The 21954-nt window shown below is 37.6% G+C and overlaps 1 protein-coding gene across 6 annotated transcripts in view; it reads right to left on the minus strand.

The window, feature by feature from the left end:
- The window catches only part of nlrc5 (NLR family, CARD domain containing 5), a 167759-nt gene that overhangs the window by 36520 nt on the left and 109285 nt on the right, over positions 1-21954 (minus strand). For 4 of the 6 annotated variants that reach the window (XM_039762978.1, XM_039762977.1, XM_039762975.1 and 1 more), the window contains 9 exons: positions 20526-20582; positions 16702-16785; positions 13494-13577; positions 10273-10356; positions 8563-8649; positions 6027-6104; positions 5855-5911; positions 3771-3854; positions 314-397 (listed from right to left, as the gene is read on the minus strand). In XM_039762978.1, coding sequence (XP_039618912.1) covers positions 314-397; positions 3771-3854; positions 5855-5911; positions 6027-6104; positions 8563-8649; positions 10273-10356; positions 13494-13577; positions 16702-16785; positions 20526-20582 — 699 coding nt within the window. The remainder of the gene's footprint in view (positions 1-313; positions 398-3770; positions 3855-5854; positions 5912-6026; positions 6105-8562; positions 8650-10272; positions 10357-13493; positions 13578-16701; positions 16786-20525; positions 20583-21954) is intronic. The other 2 variants (XM_039762979.1, XM_039762980.1) reach the window with 2 other exon arrangements.

Raw genomic sequence — 21954 nt, forward strand, 5'->3', positions numbered from 1 at the left:
GCAAGCAAAGCAGATGAGTACAACTTATTAAAAAATGTTGATCTCGAAAACCACTGCAGATAAAATATGTGTTGCAAGTTAGAGATCATAACAGTCATTGTTCCAGGATACTGAATAGACATGGTACAAGAATCTAAGGACGGACGCTCCATCTTGCTGTGACATCACGTTCTGTGTACAGCATAGAACTGAGAAAGATGAGATAAATGACTGACCCTGTCCTGATATCCCCTGCTGTATTCCTGATGCTTTATGATTTTTTGTAAAATTGAGTACAACTTGAAGAAGAGAAGAAAATGAAGAGAGCAGTCACCTGAGTCTCCTCAATTTTTCTAAAGAAGGCAGAAGTTCAATCAAGATCCGTGCTCCCCTACTTTCAATGGTGTTATTCGACAAACTGTAAAATAAGAAATGACGGAAAAGTTGATTATTATGTTGAATGGTATCCATACACTTCAATTTTATTGAAACTCCCCACAATCTTAACAGGTGTGTATAAACCCGTGGTCTGTTTCAGATGTTTATATTTCATTGTTCTGATTGTATTAGTATGTACTTTGCTTTTTACAATTCTAGAATTTCCCACAGTTCTCAATCAGACAGGAAGATTTTGAACAGCTATGGGTGATTTCAAATGTTCCTTGAAAATATTACACTTATTGCTGCTCACGTGTACTCTTTAGCTTTCCACTATGGCTCCTTTGAAGTATTTGCATTTCACTTCTACCTTTAATATTTTATAGTTAAGTGGGTGTTGTGTCACAGTGACTATTGCTGGTGTTTCATACGTCCAGTAGACTGAATTTGTACCCTCTGTGTGGAGTTTTCATGTTCTTCTTGTGTTCACTTCTGTTTTATTGGGTGGGCCAGTTTCCTAAAGCATCCTAAAGACTCTAATTTAGTCTTGTATTAATGACAATGAGTGGAGCATGCCCAGTGCTGCTAGGATTTTCCTTGGCTTGAAGAAACCACGATAAAATGGGATTAAGAGGAAACGACAGACAGATGAATTCTTTCATTGTGTGGATGAACAATACTTGCTGCACTGGCCTCAAGCTAGGAAACAGTCCTAAACAGAGCACCTGTCCATTGCAGGACCTAGCTAAGAAGTCAGTCAGTCAGTCATTTTCCAACCCGCTATATCCTAACACAGGGTCACGGGGGTCTGCTGGAGCCAATCCCAGCCAGCACAGGGCGTTAGGCAGGAACAAATCCCAGGCAGGGTGCCAGCCCACCGCAGGACACACACACACACACACACTAGGAACAATTTAGGATCACCAATGCACCAAACCTGCATGCCTTTGGACCGTGGGAGGAAATCCACACAGATACAACGAGAACATGCAAATGTCACACAGGGAGGACCTGAGAAGCGAACCCAGGTCTCCTTACTGCGAGGCAGCAGCGCTACCACTGTGCCCCTAGCTAAGAAGTGGATTCATAAAATGGTAATGTTAGTAACCTATTTTTAACTTTTATGGGTTATTGACTTCAGTGTTGGAGCTTTCTAAACTGTGTTTAAAGAGTTTAGAATTCTTTTTCCCTATGAAGGGCTGTTTAGGGTAACCTCACAGACACCTACATATTTAATTGTATTCCGTTTGTATGATTTATCATTCTGAGTTTTACAATCATTTGTAAGATTTCACTGTATCCATCCTATGCCCTTGTATAAAAAAACTTGATTTTGTTTATTATTCTTAATATATATTGTCGGAGATGGCCGGGGTGGTGACCCGGCCGGGACGCCCAGGAGGACAAGAGGAGGACTTGCGCCTTCCCCAGACCAAGTTTACAAGTGAGACTGGTAAGTGGAATCTCCATGACCTCTGGGTACAAGTAAACTGCTTCTTTAGATAATATGTGAGAGTCTACTGTTTATTATGGATGGCCGAATGGCTCTTTGATAGTTACTGGTGAACTACATGAGCATCTGAAGCCACCAGAGGATGTTCTGGCAGGATGTTCCCAGTCTTTCTAGACAGCATTCCCAAGTCCAGAAGCAATGGAGTTATTCCAAAAGTAGCCCTGGTCTAATGGGCACTCTATACCTTGGCTACTTGATTTTAGAATTGAAACCTGAGTAGAATAAAGCACTCTTCTGGTGGCATGTAGAGGCCAAGGTGGAAAAGAAGAGGTGAAGAGCATACGAGGTATGTCTATTAAATAACAAGATTGTGATTCCATTCCTAGTAAACAAAGCAGTCAGAGCCAGTTATAACTGCATGCGTGGTGATCTTGAACATGTCTGAACCTGCATGACAAGCAGCAACACTCTATGACGTTCAGTTGATTGTGAGTCGCTCTTTAGTTTGGTTGTGTTTTCTGTAGTGCACCGAAATAATGTTTAAACATTTAAAAGCTGAACAACACGTCAATTTGAAATTTTAGTAAAATTGCACAAAAAACCAACAGAATGTTTTCAAATGCTTACAGCTTATGGGAATGACTGCCTGTCTCGTGTGCGTGTGTTTGAGTGGCACAAAAGACTCAGCGAGGGACGTGAGAATGTTGAAGATGATGAATGCCCTGGATGACTTTGCACTTCAAGAACTGAAGAAAATGTAGAAAAAAATCAGTCAGATTGTTCAAAAAGACCGCCGACTCTGATAGCTGAATCCATGAACATTGACAAAGACATTGCATGGAAAATTTTGCGCGAGGATCTTAACATGAAAAAAGTTTGTGCAAAGATGGTCCCAAGGGTTTTCAAACTAGAGCAGAAAGAGCGTCACAAGGAATGTTGTGTTGACATTCTGCAGCAACTTGACGCAGATCTAAACCTGCTTCATAAAGTAATCACTTGTGACGAAACCTGGATCAAAGCCATGCTCATTGTGTTTTTCGATATCAAGGGTGTAATTTTGGAAGAATGGGTTCCAGAAGACACAACAGTTAACCAGCATTATTATAAGGAAGTTTTGAGAAAAAGTCAGAAAAAAATGGCTGCAACTTTGGGAAAATGGTTTCATTCTTCACCAGGACAATGCGCCTGCTCACACAGCACTTTCTGTAAAGCAGTTTTTGACCGACAAGCACATTACTACACTTGAACATCCTCCATATTTGCCTGATTTAGCACCGTGTGACTTTTATCTTTTCCAATTGTTAAATCAATGCTTAAAGGTACACATTTTGAGTCAGTTGATGCTGTAAAGAAGACAACCGCGGATGTGTTAAAATAGCTGACAGAAATTGATTTGCTCCATGCCTTCGACCAGTGGAAAACAAGACTGCAGTAATGTATTAGTGCAAATGGGGAGTATATTGAAGGAGACAAGCATTAAATTCGTAATACATATAAATAAAGGTGAGTTATTTAATCAGTCTCATTATTTAATACACACACCTCGTATTATTTGTTGCTGTACAGCCATCCCATCAGGCAGACTTATTTAATATAGAAAAGAAAAGCCACAGGAATATTTGTTTTGTCTGCTTCATTTTCAACTTTTTCTCTTTTGCCTTTTGTTGCTCCCTCCTCAAAGTTTATTTGTTTGAACGTTGAAATAAGAAAGTCATATTGCTCTGTATATGTGAAAGTAATACTACTACTACTACTACTACTTCTACTACTACTAACCATGCAGCTTCTAAATGGGAAATATGATCTGTGAAATTACATTGAGTTGAGCAGAAATTAAACTGAACTGAACATAGTTAATATGTATTTTTACATACAGAGAGCTGTAACAAGGCACAATAAAAGCAAACATAAATGCATGACTATTCTGTGAGCACAGCTCTAGCACCCACTGACTACTTACTCTAATCCTTGCAACTCGCAGCATTGTTCAACAAGGGATTTGAGAAGATGGATGTGCTGATCAACCAGACCACACCTGATAAAGCTGTGAATGGCATCAAGGAAAGAGGTCAGCCTGAAATATCTTTACATATTGATCAATGAGGTCATGATCTACAATTTATGATTGAATAAAATACAATTTATGATTGAATAAATGCTTATAAAAAAGAGGCGAAAGACTATAAAACTTAAAAAAGGCATATACTGGAAATGCATACTGTAAATATGTTGCAGTTTTAATGAAACCTGAAGGCCATGTTATGTTATGCAACTTTTCCAGTGATTTTCAGTCGTAGTTTTCGTTTACATAATTTTATCAAGTTGGAGGTAGTCAGTAGCATGCTCCTGTGAAGCTAGTTGTGTAATGTGAGATGCCCAATGGTTCAGTCCAATAAAATCAAAATCAAACAGGTTTGATTTTGTCTTTAGTCATAGGAGTCAGCTCTGTGTGCATGAAAGTTGACAACTAAGAATGCTTATCCAAAAGTATAATGCATGTAATGCACTGATGAGGAACAAAGAATGCAGGGGCTTTGGACCTCACAAACAGAAGAGAAGCTTGTCTGTCTGATGTCTCATGTGTTATGTACCTTCACAGAATGGAAAAAGAAAAACAAAGTCAGAGATTGTGGCTGAACTCACCATACCTGTTAACCCTTCATAGAGTACCAACTCCGTCACGCACCAATCTATTGGCTGTCAGTAAAAGGTGCTGAAATGTTGGCATGTGACTGATAAAAGTAACATAACTAATTAGTCTAAGAGTCATAGCTACACTATGAGAAATTAAATTTGGCAAGTTATTAAATGCATATAGTGAAATTACAATTTGGCCCCAGGTCAACAGTAATACGCCTGATTGGATTTGGCTAATAGTACCCAGAGGCCTCTTAAATATTGAGCAACAACACTATATAACACATATATATCCTCTTATTTCGTATACTGTATGTAACTCATCACCAATACATGTATGCATGATATGCACTTGCGACTGGGTCAACTGGTATTTCGTTAAGTCTAAAAGCCTGAATTTTATAGCAGAAAAATCCACATTGGTCTCCTCCCAAGTAGGCACTCACAGGTGAACACAAATAGCCGAGCTGTCTTGGCACCCTTGTTGCAAGTTAGATTCAAATAAATGTATAAGTTTGTGGGTTTAATGTTAGTCATCTTAAGAATTATATCTTATGACAGCTTTCAGCCTGCTCATTTCATATAAAGGGTAGCACCTGTGAAGGAGTTTTACCATATTAAGGTCTTGATTGTGTATTAGGTTAAGGGTGATTAGGAAATTGACCAATGAACAGCTGCAATTTTTTGCATAATGCACTAGACTGTGTTGATGAAGTGGCAGCTAAATTCTTAGATTAAGCATTCATTTTACTAGTCATTCTACATCTCCTTTCTCATGTATGGACACAAGTTTCTGGCCAATAACTGAATGTCATCATGAGAACAAGTGACCAAAGTAAGGCTCTGGCACAGGGCCCGGTTGCTGAACTCATAATCTGTGGTTTGGGTGTGTAGTTAAGATGCCCACTGTTAGTAGGTACACCAGGCACAGTTCAGATGAAGAAGACTGAGGGTGCGTCAGAGAGATTATATTCTTGGCATGCACAGTACCCTTTCAATTTGCTGGTTAGGACAGATTGACCAGGACTGGACTTGTTGCTACCACAACCCTCACTAAGAAAAGTAGACAGAAAACGAAGTGAAGTTTTAATTAAAGTTGCTTTCTGTGTAAGCCAAGCCAAGCTGAAATCATTGAGTGGTAAATACACAAATATTTAAAGGATTAAGGGAACAAAACAGGACAGGCCAGGAGCAGAAAACGTAGAAAATCAATAAAGAACATCAGGAGATGAATACAGTATGTGGCATTCAAAAACTTCATAACGAATGACGAGTGCTTTCTCTTAAATAATATGCTAAATTACAAAAACACAAGTAAAATCAAGTTCAGGGTCACTTAGTGAAAATAGCAAAATGCAAAATCAAAACTGGTGTCAACACACCCTCTCAGCATTATAACCAGCCTACCTGATTGATTCAACAGGATATTTGATGGTAAATTCACCAGGAAGCTCCTCTTTATCACTAAAAGGAAAATAGAGAGTTCTGAGTGAAATTTTGACTTTCTGTTGATATTATTCAATATAAACTGGATTTCAACAGGCAAATTGGAGGCCAAGTGTGGATTTCTGGCTCATACCTGATGGGCATGAAATGTGAATTCCCACTGGAAAGGCTATGGTTGCCAAGACTAATGTAAATTGTGTTTTTTTCAACCCTGCAGATGGAGGAGAACAGCTTCCATTAGTTTTACATTACTGTGCTCATTTTGTTGAAAATTTTAAACACATTGCAGCAACACAACATCCTATTAACAGAACAGAACCCCACAGGCTTTATAAAAATTTCATACCAGAAGATTTGTCTTGCTGTGTTACTTACTGAGAGACATTTTGAATTCTTATCAGACACACCTAGTAAATGTGTGGATAACTACTTGCAGCCATGACCCCACGATATTCACTCAGAGAAACATGTTGCTAATTCACTCACATCAAGTTACCTAATTACAGGGTCACAAGGGGACAGTGTCCAGACAGCATTTGGTGCAAAGCAGTATAGTCAAGAGTGCCTAGGACAGGATTTGAACCCAGCTCCCTATTTATATATATATATATAAATATATCTGCGGTGGGTTGGCACCCTGACCAGGATTGGTTCCTGCCTTGTGCCCTGTGTTGGCTGGGATTGGCTCCAGCAGACTCCCGTGACCCTGTGTTTGGATTCAGCATGTTAGAAAATGGATAGATGGATGGATATAAATATATAAAACATATATATATATAAAAATATACTGTATATATATATATATATATATATATATATATACACATGCCCTGTATACATACTGTATACAGTGATGTGGCATTATCATGATATACATAGTATCAGGACATCACTTTGTCCTCAGCCAGTTCTATATTTAGATATATTCAACCTGAGGTGACAAACAAGACACACGAGTTTGCATTATTTATTTAACAAAAAATGGTCCATAAGCCTCACTGTATTTAGGGGAAACTATTTCAAGGAAAATTCAAGGACTGTGCAGGAAGGCACCAAAAGTGCCAGCAGTTAGACACACTAGAGGGGAACCAGAAACCCAGAGAACCCAGGATGGTCCAGCAAGACCCACAAAAAGCATTTTCAGATCACCCCTTCTGGTCCAAACTCTTAAAAGGGAAATTAAAGGCCACAGGCCAAAGTAGATTTTAGGTCAATTGACCTAAGGAACGGGACAGGAACACTGCCTGAAAGTTACTTCCATGCTTCCTTGGAGAGAAAAATTAAAGATCAATCGAGAAGTGAGGAAACAGGGAATTGTAAACTGATGTGCTTTACTATAAAAGAAATCAGATGGAATTCTCATTTATCACAGCTCCAGAATATAGATGGATGAAATTAAATGTAAACAAAAGACATGTATGCATAATTCATTATTAGGTTTTGGGAATTTTTTATTTTTTAAACTCTAACATTATTCGTCCTCCACATATAATCAAATCTATATATTCAGGTTGATGATCTCTGGAGCCATAGCCTATCTGGGCAGCATAGGACAAAATGGAAGAAATAACTCTTAGTAGGACTTGATACGCATTATGTAAATAAAACACTACTCAATAACAACAACAACAACAACATTTATTTATATAGCACATTTTCATACAAACAGTAGCTCAAAGTGCTTTGCATAATAAAGAATAGAAAAATAAAAGACACAATAAGAAAATAAAATAAGTCAACATTAATTAACATAGAATAAGAGTAAGGTCCAATGGCCAGGATGGACAGAAAAAAAAAAAAAAAACTCCAGACGGCTGGAGAAAAAAATAAAATCTGTAGGGATTCCAGACCATTAGGCTGCCCAGTCCCCTCTAAAATAAGGATTTTGAATACTACTGAAGAGACCTTGACAATTCAAAGATGTCACAAATATTGCAGACAGAGGGTATGCTTTAGTAATGATTTCCCTGTTTAGTTCAGTTAAAGTGCACAATTTGCAGCATTTGAAGGTTAAAAAACATTTATTTTATTTAGTAAAAGTAATTTTGCCAGTGCTTTACTATAAAATAAATGACATGGAGTTGGCCTCAATGACTAATGGAAGAGTAGCGTTTCAGGTTCATATAAATTTACCAATATCATAATGTATGAGCGCAAAGGAGAAAGCCTTGTATGCGTGCATAACTGTACCTGAGATGTGACTCCAGTCAAAGTTGATGAACACTAAAACAAGCTCGTAACTCTGCTGATGTGTGTCTCTCAAGTGCCCTCTAGTGGCCACTATAAACCTGCACAGTATATTATATACAGTATGTGCTTATTACTGTACAGTACATTGTTTTGGGTTGGTGTTCATGATTTAAAAAAAAGCTATACAATAATATTACAGCTGGCTGTTTGTTCAACACTGTGATAGACAGAGAGGAACTGCCAATGGACCCCACTATTTCAATGAAATCTAAATTTACATCAGTCACGACAGACACTGCACGCAGAAGTTTCTATTTTTTCTATTTCTGCATAAATGAAAATGATAAGCTTCACACCACAAAATTTCTGATGAAGTAATACTCTTACATTTACTCTTTCCATTTGAAGCTTTACGATTTAAAATACATGTAGAGTGTCAAAAAATCTTTACATAAAAAAATAAGACAAAATATATTCACCTTATTTCTGTTATTGCAACATTTGTAGAAATGCATTCTGATACTAGCATGACTGCATCTTCGCCATGAACCCATGGCTCTTCGATTCTGGTGTAACATATGAAGGAAAAGCTAATCATATAACACCAAAGAAAGAGAATGTTTTTCAAATAGCAAAAATAGCCAGTCAAAATAAATATATTTCTACGGCTGATTATTTCAAATCAGGGTGTGGAGTTTCAGGTTCTGTATCTGTTCACAACAGATTACAGTATTTAGTCAGAATTCAATAAGTATGGCATGGTGTTTCCTAAACCCCAAAGCCTGATGCTGAATCTTGGCTTGGTCACTGTGTACAGATCAAATATTTTCCTATATCCATGTGGATTTTCCTACCATAAGGAGACATTTATACAGACTAAACTGGTGTGGTGTGAGAAAGTGTGCTTATGTGCATGAGTGTATCCTATAATGGAGTATGCTATGTTATGTCCCGGCCTAACCCCTGATGCTGCCATGATAAAATTTAGTCACTTACAAATATGTAATGAATAAAGCAGATCCAGAATATAGATGGATGATTGGCAATTTAATGGAAACTGAAAACATGCATGCCTAGTTCATTATTAGGGTTGGTGAAACAGTTGTCTGTGGTGGGCTGGCGCCCTGCCCGGGGTTTATTCCTGCCTTGCGCCCTCTGTTGGTTGGGATTGGCTCCAGCAGAACGCCGTGACTCTGTATTAGGATTTACCGGGTTGGATAATGGATGGATTAAACAGTTGTACAAATGAACATTTTAATTTTTAAAAACTAACATTATTTATCATATTCATATAGTCAGGCTCAGGATCGCTGGGCCCATGGCCTATCTGGGCAGCAAAGGATGAAAGGCAGGAAACAACTCTTAGTAGGACTTGATAAATATTAAGTAAATAAAACACTACTCATTAAGGATTTTTACCAATTCTAAATACTATTCAACAGACCATGTCTTATTATAAGTGTCATTATTCAAAGATGTCACAGATTTTGCAGAAAGAGGCTATGATTTAATATAGTTTTCCCTGTTTACTTTAATTAAGGTGTACAATTTACAGCATTTGTAGGTTAAAAAATGTTATTTTATTTACTCAAAATAATTTTGCCAGTGCTTGCTAATGGTTTTAGACCAATGACAGTACATAGGATCTCACGCCTGAAATGACTCCAGCACAGTTGTGTGTTAACACATCTAAAAAGCACTGTTTTGTACCTGTGAACAGAGTAGCACTGTCTTTTGATTTAAGGGAATGGCTGCACACATCATACAATTTGATAAAGTACTTTATGCCCCAAGGGCTCTCTACTGTATATGTTGGCAGCATGGCTTAGTGGACTTTAAACCCTAAGGTTGCTGGTTTGTTTATGAACCTCCAAATCAGTGTCTGACCATGAACAAGTGATTCTCTTATATATTTTTAAAAATATAAATGTAAGAAATTGTAGCATTTTCTGAATAAAAATGTCAGTTAAAAATACAACAGAAACAATTTAGAAAATATATCATGAAATCTTAAAATACTAGAGCTTAAAAAAGGAGAATAAATTACAAATCGACTGCTTCGAGAGCATTTTAATTGTGTGGCTACAAGCTGCTATATCAGCTCTTTTCACTTTAAAGGACATTGATTAATAACTAAAAAGGAAGTAGTTTGTGGGTAAACTCACAAGTTGTAGCTATATACCACTCACCTTACATTTAGCACTTCATGGGCGATGCCGAGCTCTTTTATGAGACTTCTGATCTCCACAGCCGTTATGCCATTATCTCTCAATCTGTCAAAACAAGAGGAAAATGACATTTTAAAAGGATACAAAGAAACCACATTTTTCCACTAAGACAGATTTTTTTGCTACTAAACAGATCTTAATGTTTATTTGTTGGTCAAAATATTATAGTGTTGGTGAACTTTTAAGATAAAGAGTGAAAGTAAAAAAATAAAATAAAATCAAGCAAGTGCAGTTCCACTGAGGGACTTGTTTATGTTGTTTGTGTTGCTGCTCTATGGGAGCTAAAAATGGATGGAAAAAAAGGTAGCAATCCACAATTAAGTGTTTTTCCCAATCTTATAGATTTATATAGTTTCTGTTTTTATTTTTACCACTTCTGCATTGTATTAAGGAATACTTCATCACCTGCAAGTTTACTTTCTGGTCCATCTACTTTCCTTGGTAGCATTTCTTCCATTCCCCCATTCATCTACCCATCCATTTCTAAGCCTCTCTTCCAGTTCAGGGTTGCAGAGAGCCAATTACTATTTTAACAAGCATTTTAGGATATCTGAATTTTACTTTTGAGATATTTCAAAATGTAAATTTTGCTTGCTATACCCAATATTACTAGACTAAAGGCTCTGCATGATCTGTCAATCATATTATGCACAGGATGAATTTAGAGTCACCAACTACACTAACATTCATTTTTTTTTAATTTGTGAAGAAAAACAGTAATACCCTGAGAAAAAAAACACCACACAGACACTTTGGGAACATGCAAAGCACACACAGAGAACAATGTACTGGAATGCGAATGCAGGACAGTGGAGCTGTGACACAAAGTCTAGCTACCGTGCCACCATGCTGTCCAGTGGCTCAGTTATCTGCTGCATGAATGACAGCACGTAGGGGTATTTTTATTTAGATCAGCAGGATGATTTCTGGTGTTTTTGGCCTACGTTATGGTGGTAGGAGACTTGTGTTTGAGACAAGATCTCTCCTATTACACTTACTGAGGCATAGTGACTGCTACTGACTGCAACATTCAAGTGAAAAGGTCTTCCAGTGTCAGTTTCCATTGCACAAGATTAACCCACAGCCAGTTATAAGCAGTGACTGAATTGTCTGTGGCCAGTGAATGCAGAATATCTGGGATATCAGTAGAAGCCATGCCAGACTAACAACTGAATAAAGTAAGCAGTGATGGTGGCAAGTGATGGAAAATAATATGTATACTGTGACAGTGAATACCCAGCTTAGGATATAGCAGGTTGGATAAGGACTGACTGACTGTGTCCATTTTAGAATATTGTCATTTTATTACTTGTCCAGTCATCAAACATCAGTAATACTTCATATGATGCATCAGCAGTCACCTATCACTTGTCGCACATCACTACTTACTTGTAGCTCATCATTTATCACTTGTCACTGCCCAGTAGACATTCATCGTGTATCACTATTAATTGTTGCTCATCACATGTCACTTGTCATTGCTCAGTAGTCACTCATAATGCATCACTACTTACTTGTAGCTCATCATTCATCATACAACTCAGTAGTCATTTATTGATTTGTTCTGAACCTAGTTTTGTTAAACTTGATTTGCTTGTATGGAATGTTATTTGATTTTAATATAATCAATAAAATGTAAAAAAAAAATAGTAGTCACTTATCACACGTCCACGAATCACTACTCCGTCATCATTCTGTATTACTTATTATTGGTTACACATCACTTGCTGCAGTCATTTTTCATATTTGCTTTATATAATTATAAAAAATACAGACACATTAAAGAACATTCTTCATTACTCACTTATCGTTTGCCATGCATCACTCTTCACTCTTCAGTTCTAGTTTATCACTCATCATGTCACTCATCAGTACTCATTTGTCCCTCATCATGTGTCACATATCATTTTTCATTTCCATTTGTCACAGAAGTGCATATAGGAAGAATGCTAAAGGGCCTGAAAGAGGGTAATTCCATGCCAGACCAGGGGGTGGCGGAGTGTACTGACCCTTTCTCTCTTTCCAATGCAGACCGACTACGGGAAATTCCAACTGGTCCCGAGATGTCACTTCTAGTTCTGGGTTTAATGAGATCACTTTCTGTTTCTGGCCTTGTTGATGCCACTTCTGGTTCCGACCCTGGTGACGCCACTTTCAGTTCAAGCCCTGATGACATCACTTTCTATCCTTGGCTTTAAAACTGCCATCTTTGCCTCATCAAGAGAGTTCTATTTTGGGATCAAGTCTTTACACATATGTACTCCTTATTCAACTCTTTTGCAGCCAGGAAAAACAATGGGTAGCTGCCCTAAACCTTTTTGCGACTACTTTGTCTCAGTGAGTGGTATGAGCAATGGCAGGGAGCTTGTGGAATGTAGATTAATAACATAAATACAGCCAATCGGTTTTTTGAAATATCACTTTTTTTTCTTTGCTGCAATCATAACTCTAAATGTTACTTTCAGTACTATGCTATTAACATTAAATGATTTAGGCTGGTTGGAAGGGAAAGATACAGTATTTGCAAAATGATGAGGCATTGCTTTTATTGTTTTTATTTTTTGTGTTTTTCCAATGGTAAGATTAGTCAATATCCTTTACTGCCACATAATTTTTCACCTAATTGCTAGTTTTAGCCAAATTCTAAATCATAGTTATGCACATATTAATACAACCTAGCTTGCTTATAATTATTTTTGTATTATGGTGATCCTCACTTATTTAGTTTAAAGGAGCTGGATACATTCCTATTTAGTGTGGATACATATGTCCATGTTTACAAAACCATTTAAAGGAGTATGGGTAAAGCACAAATAATTCAGTTCTTTAATCTGTCTATATTTTTTCATAATTATTTACAACAAATATGACTGCGGCGAGTGATATGTAACCAATGATATATGAGTAATGAAGAATGATGAGTAGTGATGTGTGAAGTGTGATGAGTGACTACTGAGTAATGACAAGTGATGCATGATGAGTTACAAGTGATCCGTGACTATTGTTACATGCTATGGAGTAATAACATGATGTCTGATGAATACGGAAGTGAAAAATGATCATGTCCTGAAATACTGTACAGCAATGGCTAAGAGCTACTTTAGATGCTCATGCTTGCCAACTCTTGTTAACTCTTTAGGCTTCAGATGAATAAATTGGCACACCATGTTCTAGATACTCACATTAACTTCTTAAGGGATTTCAGACCAGCTAATGTTTCCACAAGGGCTTGTAGTCCTCCACTTGGAATTGTGTTGAAGGATAACCTTCAAAAAGAAAACAAGAACTGCATTTTATTTAGGTATTTGACACCCCATATCTGCAATATAACATGGATGTACAGTATACAGTATTCAGAAAGTATTCAGATCGCTTCAACTAGGTACTGAATAAAGGATCTGAATACTTGTGTCAATGTAATATGTCTTTTATTTGTGATATATTCCCAAAAATTTCTAAAATCATTCTAGGGTATTGGGTGTTGTTTGATGAGGAAAATTTAAATGATTTTAGCACAACGTTGCAGCATATCAAAATGTGAAAACAGTGAAGGGGTCTGAATACTTTCTAAATGCACTGTATATGAAAATAATGCAAATACATAGAGTTAAGGCTTTTCAAGGCAGAAAAGAACCCTGGGACTCACACCTTGCCAGTTCAGGAAGGTGAATCAAGCTGGCCTGCACATCCTTAGGAGTACCCGGAGAAAACCCCCATATTGACATGTGAAGAGTGAACAAACTCCACTATCAAAGAAAGCATACGTCTAAAATGAGTCAGAAATAAATCTAAGCAGGTGGGTACATATGACATTCGAGACATGTGGTGGAGTCAGTGGCTTCCTTTATAATAATTATGATGCATAAATAAAAGTAGGTCGCAAGCCACAATGTTTTAAAGTCTATACCGCTCCCCGGGGTTTGGCTTGCAGAATAAACCTGGCAAAAACATAGAATATACTATGTGTACTTTAGTACAAAAGCAAAGAGAGGAATGGTGGATACCAGGCCAGTGGCTAAAAAAGTGTGGATATCTGGCTGAGAAAATCTGCACTTCAGTAATAAAACAAGTAACATGGTAGATCATAGTGATACTGAAAACTAGTTTAACCATCTCAGGAAATTTAGGAATTATCATATCATGATATTCTGGGGAGCAGACAGAGCACTGGCCATTTAACTTTTAAGAACGTGACAAAAACGATATTGCATAGGCTACCTCTTGGGTGTGAATGGGCTAGCTGTCCAAAAAACAATTAACTCTGGTACTGAATGTTGTGCTATCTCCCAAAGCTAATTGTTAAAAATGTAGCTGCTATTATTATCTTAAATAGAGATGGCCAAATTACCTAAACTTTTAATTATGTAATATATATATATATATATATTGAACTAGCCATGTTACCTGTTGAAGATGGGTAATAGAATAAATTTCAAAATATTTGACATTTAAAATCTCTTGGCCAACATCTACCTTCAGTATTCCTTGTATGCCTTTCCTCGGTATCTGTGTGTGCCTGAACCTCTCTTGAGCGTGTTCCCGTAAAGCCCATTTCTTAGACTTTATCATTTTGAAGTGCCTTGCTTGCCTCTTGTCCGCTTTTTTGGTAGACTGGCTTCTATTGCCAGCTGTGAAAATATTATTGGTATTCTTGTGAATACTTGCAGTCTCAGTGTGCCTCCTATACCTTGACTCCTCCTTGTGTGTTATGTTTCAGTCAGGATTCCTTCCCTGTCCGTGGTTCAAATTCATGTTTTATGTCTCTTTGCTTCATTCTTGATTCTTTTATTTATGTTGATTATGTGCAATATTCTTTATTTTTGATTCTATGTATATAAGCTGCCTATGTTATGTTCCAACCCTTACACATTGTCTTGTAGGTTGTGAGCAACCTACAAAACTGATCCACATTGCCATTTCGGGCCAGGCTATGTGGGTTGCTCAATCACCAGGCATGTGGATGCCTGGTTGTAGAAGTGGGTCCCACTAACCCTATTCCAGGCAGGGTACACTAGTTTTTGTCTTGTACCTTCATGAGGGTCATTGTAAACCGTTCTTTACCTGATCTTTCAGGCTAAACTTGCTTGTCAAGAGAGACCCTACCAGAAGCACACAGCTCCAGATGACCTAGCTCCAAGCATCACTAAGGTGCACAAGCCCCACCACCATGTCAAAGTGGTGGCCAGGAGTTTCAAGACAGCCTCAGAGTAGAGTTACTGCTCCTCTGGACCGAGAGGTTGTTTGGGCATCTTGTAAGGACATTCCATAGGCGGCTGCTCATAGAGCTGCTCTGGGCACATCTTTCTTGGGGGAGAGCCTGCGGCAGACCCAGGACACACTAGAGGGATTATACTCTCAGCTGACTTGGGAACACTTGGGAATTCCCTCAGGAGAAGCTGGAATCTGTAGCTGTGGACAGGGAAGTCTGGGCTGACCTGCTTGGCTAACTGCCTTATCAGGAAAAGAGGCTTAGAAGATGAGATGAGACAAAACAATGAACAAAAAATACAAAAGAGAGATTACTAAGGTCAACAGCTGAAAAAAAAATTGAGCCTTATAAAGAAGGGAAGAAGTTTGATGCATACCCATCTTTGACACCGAGACCTTGCTAAACTGCCAACACATTCGTGTTTGGTTGTGGGTGTAGCTAGAATTCAGTTTAGTCATGTTGGGATGTGTATACCGGACTCTGTGGTGTAGTTGTTAAGACTTTGGTCTTCAAACCCCGAGGTTATGGATTCAAATGCTGCTTCTGACACTGTATGACTCTGAGCAAGTGACTTCACCTGCCTTTGTTCCAATTGGGAAAACAAAATAAATGCAACAAATTGTATCTCAAGTGGATAAAGGCTTCAGCCAAATTTGTAAATGTGATGTTTGTTAATCTATATAATAATTTTTAATTAATATGAATTGATAATTGGGCAGGGTAACAAAATGCTTAGTGCTGCTTTGGCAGAGATTCAACACCCTGCATTCAAGCTCCACACCTGGTTATGGTCTAAGTGAAATTTGCTTGTTCTCCCTGGGGTTTTCCTCTAGGTACTCCAGCTTGCCTCCCATATCCCAAAGATGTGCATGCTACATTGATTAGAGATTCTAATTTGTGAATGTGTATGTGAGTGTGCCCTGCAATGGCCTGCCGCTCCATCAAGATTTGGTTCCTGCTTTGCTTCCAGTGTTACCAGTATCGGCTCTGCCCTTCACTCCGTTTAATTGGGTTAACAGGCTTGGCTTGTCAATGTCATATCACGTCATATTATGAAGTAACAAAGGCTCTATTCCTTACGCAGGAGTGCCTCCCTCAAACTGAGCTTACATTGCACCAATCCTTGTGCTGAGATGTCACGTAATCTAAAGCTTATCATTATAAAATTATACAGCACTCACTCAAGCTGGGTTAAGTTCAGGCACTTCTGGAGTTTTGAAGCTAGTAATTCAAGATTTCTCAACGTGAAGCTGCATTCCTTCAATCTGAAAGACAAAACCATTTAAAAGACAGTGACAGAAGTCTCAGTGGCGGACATGAATCTCAAGTGCAAAGATATGAAAATAATCACAGAAAATAAATACAGAGGCGATCTAAATGTAAAATTAAGCCAAACTGAACAAACATTGCTAACAACAGAACACTTCGGTGGTTTAGAATCTCTAACTGTGGAGGCGGTGACTCCTTCTTACTCCATTTTAAACAAAATCCTTAATTTAAGGACACTGTTAGCTGGATGATAGAAAATATTTACTTATGTTATTTACTTTAATGAATGAATGTTCTAAGACAGAGTTTGGCAGTAAAAATTCCAGAGTATAAAATACTTCTTGAAATATAGATGATTTGATAATAATGATTAAAATAATAACAATTTGTCTCTCCCTGGATAAGTCGGTTAAATGGACTGATGAATAGATTGACAGATTGTAAATCACAATTTATTCTCTCCATTACATTTCTCTGGGTATTCCAGCCTTCATACCAAAGACATATGATTAGGTGAATTGGCTTCTGTTGAGTATCCCAATATGGATGTGCACAGGGCTATCTTAACAGCATCATAGGCCTCCAGAAAAAGTAGTGTGCTTGGGCCCCTGTTTTGATAGCAAAACAGAAACAAATATAGGCTTCAGAAACCTTGTGGGCCCCTATGCTCATTGTGTCCATATGTTAAGATGGCCCTGGGTGTGTGTGAGGGTGCCCTGCAACTGACTGCTAATGGATCCGACCCAGCACTGCTAGGATGGGCTCTGAAATGGATAAGTAAGTCAAAAATTCAAAAATGGAGAAGAACAATCACAGCCCATCAGTTTTTTTTTTTAATTTCCAATTTTAGACTTGCGAGGACCTGGAACTATAATAACATTAATAATATTAATGAAAATTATAATAATATGTCTCACCCAGTTATTTTCTCCTTTGTGCCCAGTGTTGCTTGAATACACTGTGGTTCCCATTATTTTGAACATGATTAAGTGGGTTCAAAGTTGGATGGGTTATTTATATACAGTAGTGCTTTCAGAGCCGGCCCTGACCAACATGGTGCCCTAGGCAAGATTTTACCAGGTGCCCCTTACATCGTGGTCAATTTCATCATCAATAATTGTACAGTACTCATACATTCAGACAGAAACTGCACAGGTTTGTCTTTTGAATTTTTCTTTATTTTAAAAACAACAAAAAACTGTATTAAAAGAGAAAAGCGGCATAAAACAAATAAAGTATTTTGTGAACTACCCTATTTATATTTTATTTAAGAAAAAAATGAGTGCAGACATAACAGAACAAAAATGTAATATAAATTAAGGGCATTGCACAAACCTCAGCCCAAGCATTGTTCTGTAGTTTTACCTGTCTTGCATTTCCTCCAGCAAAGTCATCAATAACATCTTCATGAGAAAACTGTTATTAGACTAAATGACGGAAAGTCCTGTGAAGCGTTCTTGTGCCATTGAAGACCTTAAGTATGTTTTAATGAGTTTGAGCTTACAGAAGCTCCTTTCAGTACAAGCCACTGAGACTGGAGATTTTTAGAACAACCCAAATTGGGGTAGATTTCAGTTTTTTGTGTAAAAAGTTCAATATTTGTCATGCCATTAATATCTGGCTGCTCATCATAGGTTTGAGGAGTGCTCAGGGTTTGACAGTGCTCTAGCATTCCAAATGTGTCTCTCACTTCACCAAATCTCTCTTGAAGTGATGACAGTGCTGTATCCACAACCACATTAAAAAAGTGGGTTTCATTTTCTTAAATGCTCCCAGAGGGAGAGAGAGATGTATGTGTATAGTACAATAAAAATATGAAAAAAAACTTTCCTAATAGGCAAGTTTAGGTAGATCATTCGTGAGACAGGCCTAACATTAAAAACAAAGTATCATCTCACGAATGTGCCATCTAAACTGCATCATATTTTTTTTAAATTGTACTATATACCCTCTCTCTTTTTCTCTCTCTCATGCAGTATAATGTCAGCACAACACTCTGCCATCGACACTATGTGTTTAAAAAAATATAACACGGTATATCTTTATATATAATATGCTACCGTGGCTGTTTGTCTGTCTGTCCAGGATTTTAAATCACCTGTAGCTTGCAAACCGTTTGACCTATTGAGCTGAAATTTGGTACACATATACTACGTGACATCTACTATTCGCTTTCGGGGTGATGATTGACATCCAAGGTTGTTCCTCTTTTTATTTTATTGTAGAATCAACTCTTGCCAGCGGCCATCAGGGTGGCTGTGTGGCGCATGCGTATGGGTGCCGTTCTCATCCCTACCACCTTCACCGTCACTTCCCCTAAATCTTCATATCTTAAATCATTCTTGAGGCAGATTGAAGACTTTAGTGCCAGCTTAAGTGAAAAATTAAAGAAAACATACCAATTAATTGCAACACAAACGCGAAAAGATGCGATTAAAGAAGAGATGAAGCGGGCCGCTAGGGTGGAGCAAAGAAGAGCTGCTCAGGAATCAGCAAATGGATCAACCTCTGAGCAAACGAATGCTAAACGTACAGAGAAAGACGATGAAAACTGTGAATGCTCAAGTCAAGTGTATTCACTGCACGTTATTGTGCAGTGCCCCGTTACTGGTTTTCATATAATATAATAATCAACTCATAATTACACCTTTTAAGTAAGGGGAATGCCAAAACAAAATAGAAAAATGGTTTATGACTTTTATTAAGGTATGGAAATGGGAAAAATATTTTAATGTATGAAACTGATAACACTGGATGATCAAATTAATATTAATAAAACTATATGCATTTTTCTTGAAGCATATTATGTATGTTTTTGTGTAGCTCACTTATATGAAACAGAGAGAGAGTGAGCTTGGAAGCATGAACTGATAGGCCTAACTGTATTTCTGAAAACTACACTGCAAGCACTACTTTGTTATTTTCTCCTAAACAGCCAAATAATATGATCATCCAGAGCAAGTTAGTGCTGTGCTTAAAGGGTTAGACACTTACAAATAATTAAACTGTACGTATATTTGTCTTTTTTCCATTTCTCCACCTGTGCTTTTCTTCTTTTTCTTCCCTGTGCACCAGGGAGTTTTAGTTATTTGATATTATTGATATTATTATATATTATTTATTTTAAAATGATGCTTATCATTTACTATCATGTTTGTGGTTCTGCTCCATTCTTTGCCTAACCCCCACAAACAGACAGCAATGGGAAAAACAGGGTGGGACGGGGGAGGAGGCACAGTTGTGCATGGCGAAAATCTGTATTTATATTATATTTGAGCATATTAATTTAATTTACTTTCATTTAACATTATAATGTCTTAGAAAATAATATTGTTCCAATACTATGAGCAAAAAGAAAATTATTCCCTCTTTTCCATCACCCCCTGTGCTAAACAGCACCCCTAGTGGTCGTCTATTCTAATTATGTAACAAGCCGGCTCTGAGTACTCTTGTTATTGACAGACTCACAGTTGCTGATAAGCTCCACTGCAAACCACATAATCAGTAGTAAATGATTTCATTTGGCGACATTAGGTGTATAGGATTGGATATCTTTATTGGGTTGAATGGCCTGCTTTTACTCACAAACCAATAAGCAAGAATTTTATTTGTGTGAAAGTACCCTTCACCATCACAAAAGCTTCCACAGCAATGATTCTGGCTTTGTGCAGTTGGTTGTAAATTCAGGCATATTTGCTTTAATTAGTCTCATGGATTAAGTGGAACAAGGACTAACCTTACTGACTGAGAAGCATGGCAGCTGGTGTGTGATGCTCTCCTTCTTGATGGGCTCCTGGTAAAAAGAAAAAACAACCTGAAAGTTATTACTAACACAGAGAAGACAATGTCACAAATTTTACTCAGCCTTGATATACCAATGTTTCTTAAACTATGTGTTGTAGTTGCAGACACGTTTGTGATGGGTTGCCACATGATTGTTTGGTAAATTTAGTTGAGTTCATCCAAGTGCAAATTTTGGGTTGAGTGATACACCACACTCTATTTACCTTAATATTTATTCCAGTGTGAACTAACACTGATTAACATCCCAGCAATAAGCACACCGGAGTAAACAGCCAGCAAATAGAAATCCTGCACCTTTAACTTCACTTAAACAGACTCTCCTTAAACTTTCAAACTCTTGGGCCCTTTAATCCCAATTCTAAACACTCTTGTGTATATTTTTAATGTCTGCCATTGGCTGATTTTAATCTCTATACCTTTGCTAATAATAATAATAACAATAATATACATTTCATTTATATAGCACCTTTCCCATGCTCAAGGTGCTTATTTAAATGGCAGGGTATATGTAACATTGCATAGAAATATTTTCTGCACAGAACACTAAGCAAAAGCTTTGGAATAGTCTACCTTGTTATATATGGTCAGCACCAACTTTGGTCCCTTTTAAATCCTGCCTGAAAGCCTTAGCATTTTAAACTTGTGTGTAGCATTTTTTTTTGGTGTATTTATTTATAGTATACTCACTCTTTATAGTATACACACTCTTTATTTATAGTATACACAAAACATATAGTATCCAACTCCTACAGATAACCTCGCTTCCGGCAACTTCTGATGGCCTCATAAGAACTTCCTGCCCTACAGCACGCCCTTCCTGCTTTCCCGCATTCAGTTCACTCATTCAGAAGGGCCAGGATTGCTGACCAATATCAGTCTCTAAAGACTACTCAACCTACAATATACAGGGTGGATCCCCGAATCTTTTTCTTGTGTTTTTGTGCTTTTATAATGGCCATTGTTTATTTGTCTATTTGTGGCTCCAATGTCATTATGATATTATTCTTCTTCTTGAGTTCCAGTATAGAATGATTTTCTGATTTTGGTCCTCAGATTTAAAAAGTTTAATAACCCCTGTCATATACTGAAGATGAGGTAGAAGGTCACCAAAAGAAAAATTGCTTTCCATCAGATGTCACTGTTGCTTTCTGAAGACACTAGGAATATTAAACTGAAATGCACCCTCCACTGCCAAACCCCTAATCACAAAGCAAAGAGTCACTTTCTTTGTCCCACCAAACCAGGAGCACAGTCATCAGTAGACAGAACAAATGAAGTCACCCCACTACGTGAGTCATGGATTTCCTATTACTGACAGCCATACGGTATACAGAAGATGAGTCATTCAGGCAATATGCAAA

Source organism: Polypterus senegalus, chromosome 9 (genome assembly GCF_016835505.1).
Source record: "Polypterus senegalus isolate Bchr_013 chromosome 9, ASM1683550v1, whole genome shotgun sequence".
Classification (NCBI taxonomy): domain Eukaryota; kingdom Metazoa; phylum Chordata; class Cladistia; order Polypteriformes; family Polypteridae; genus Polypterus; species Polypterus senegalus.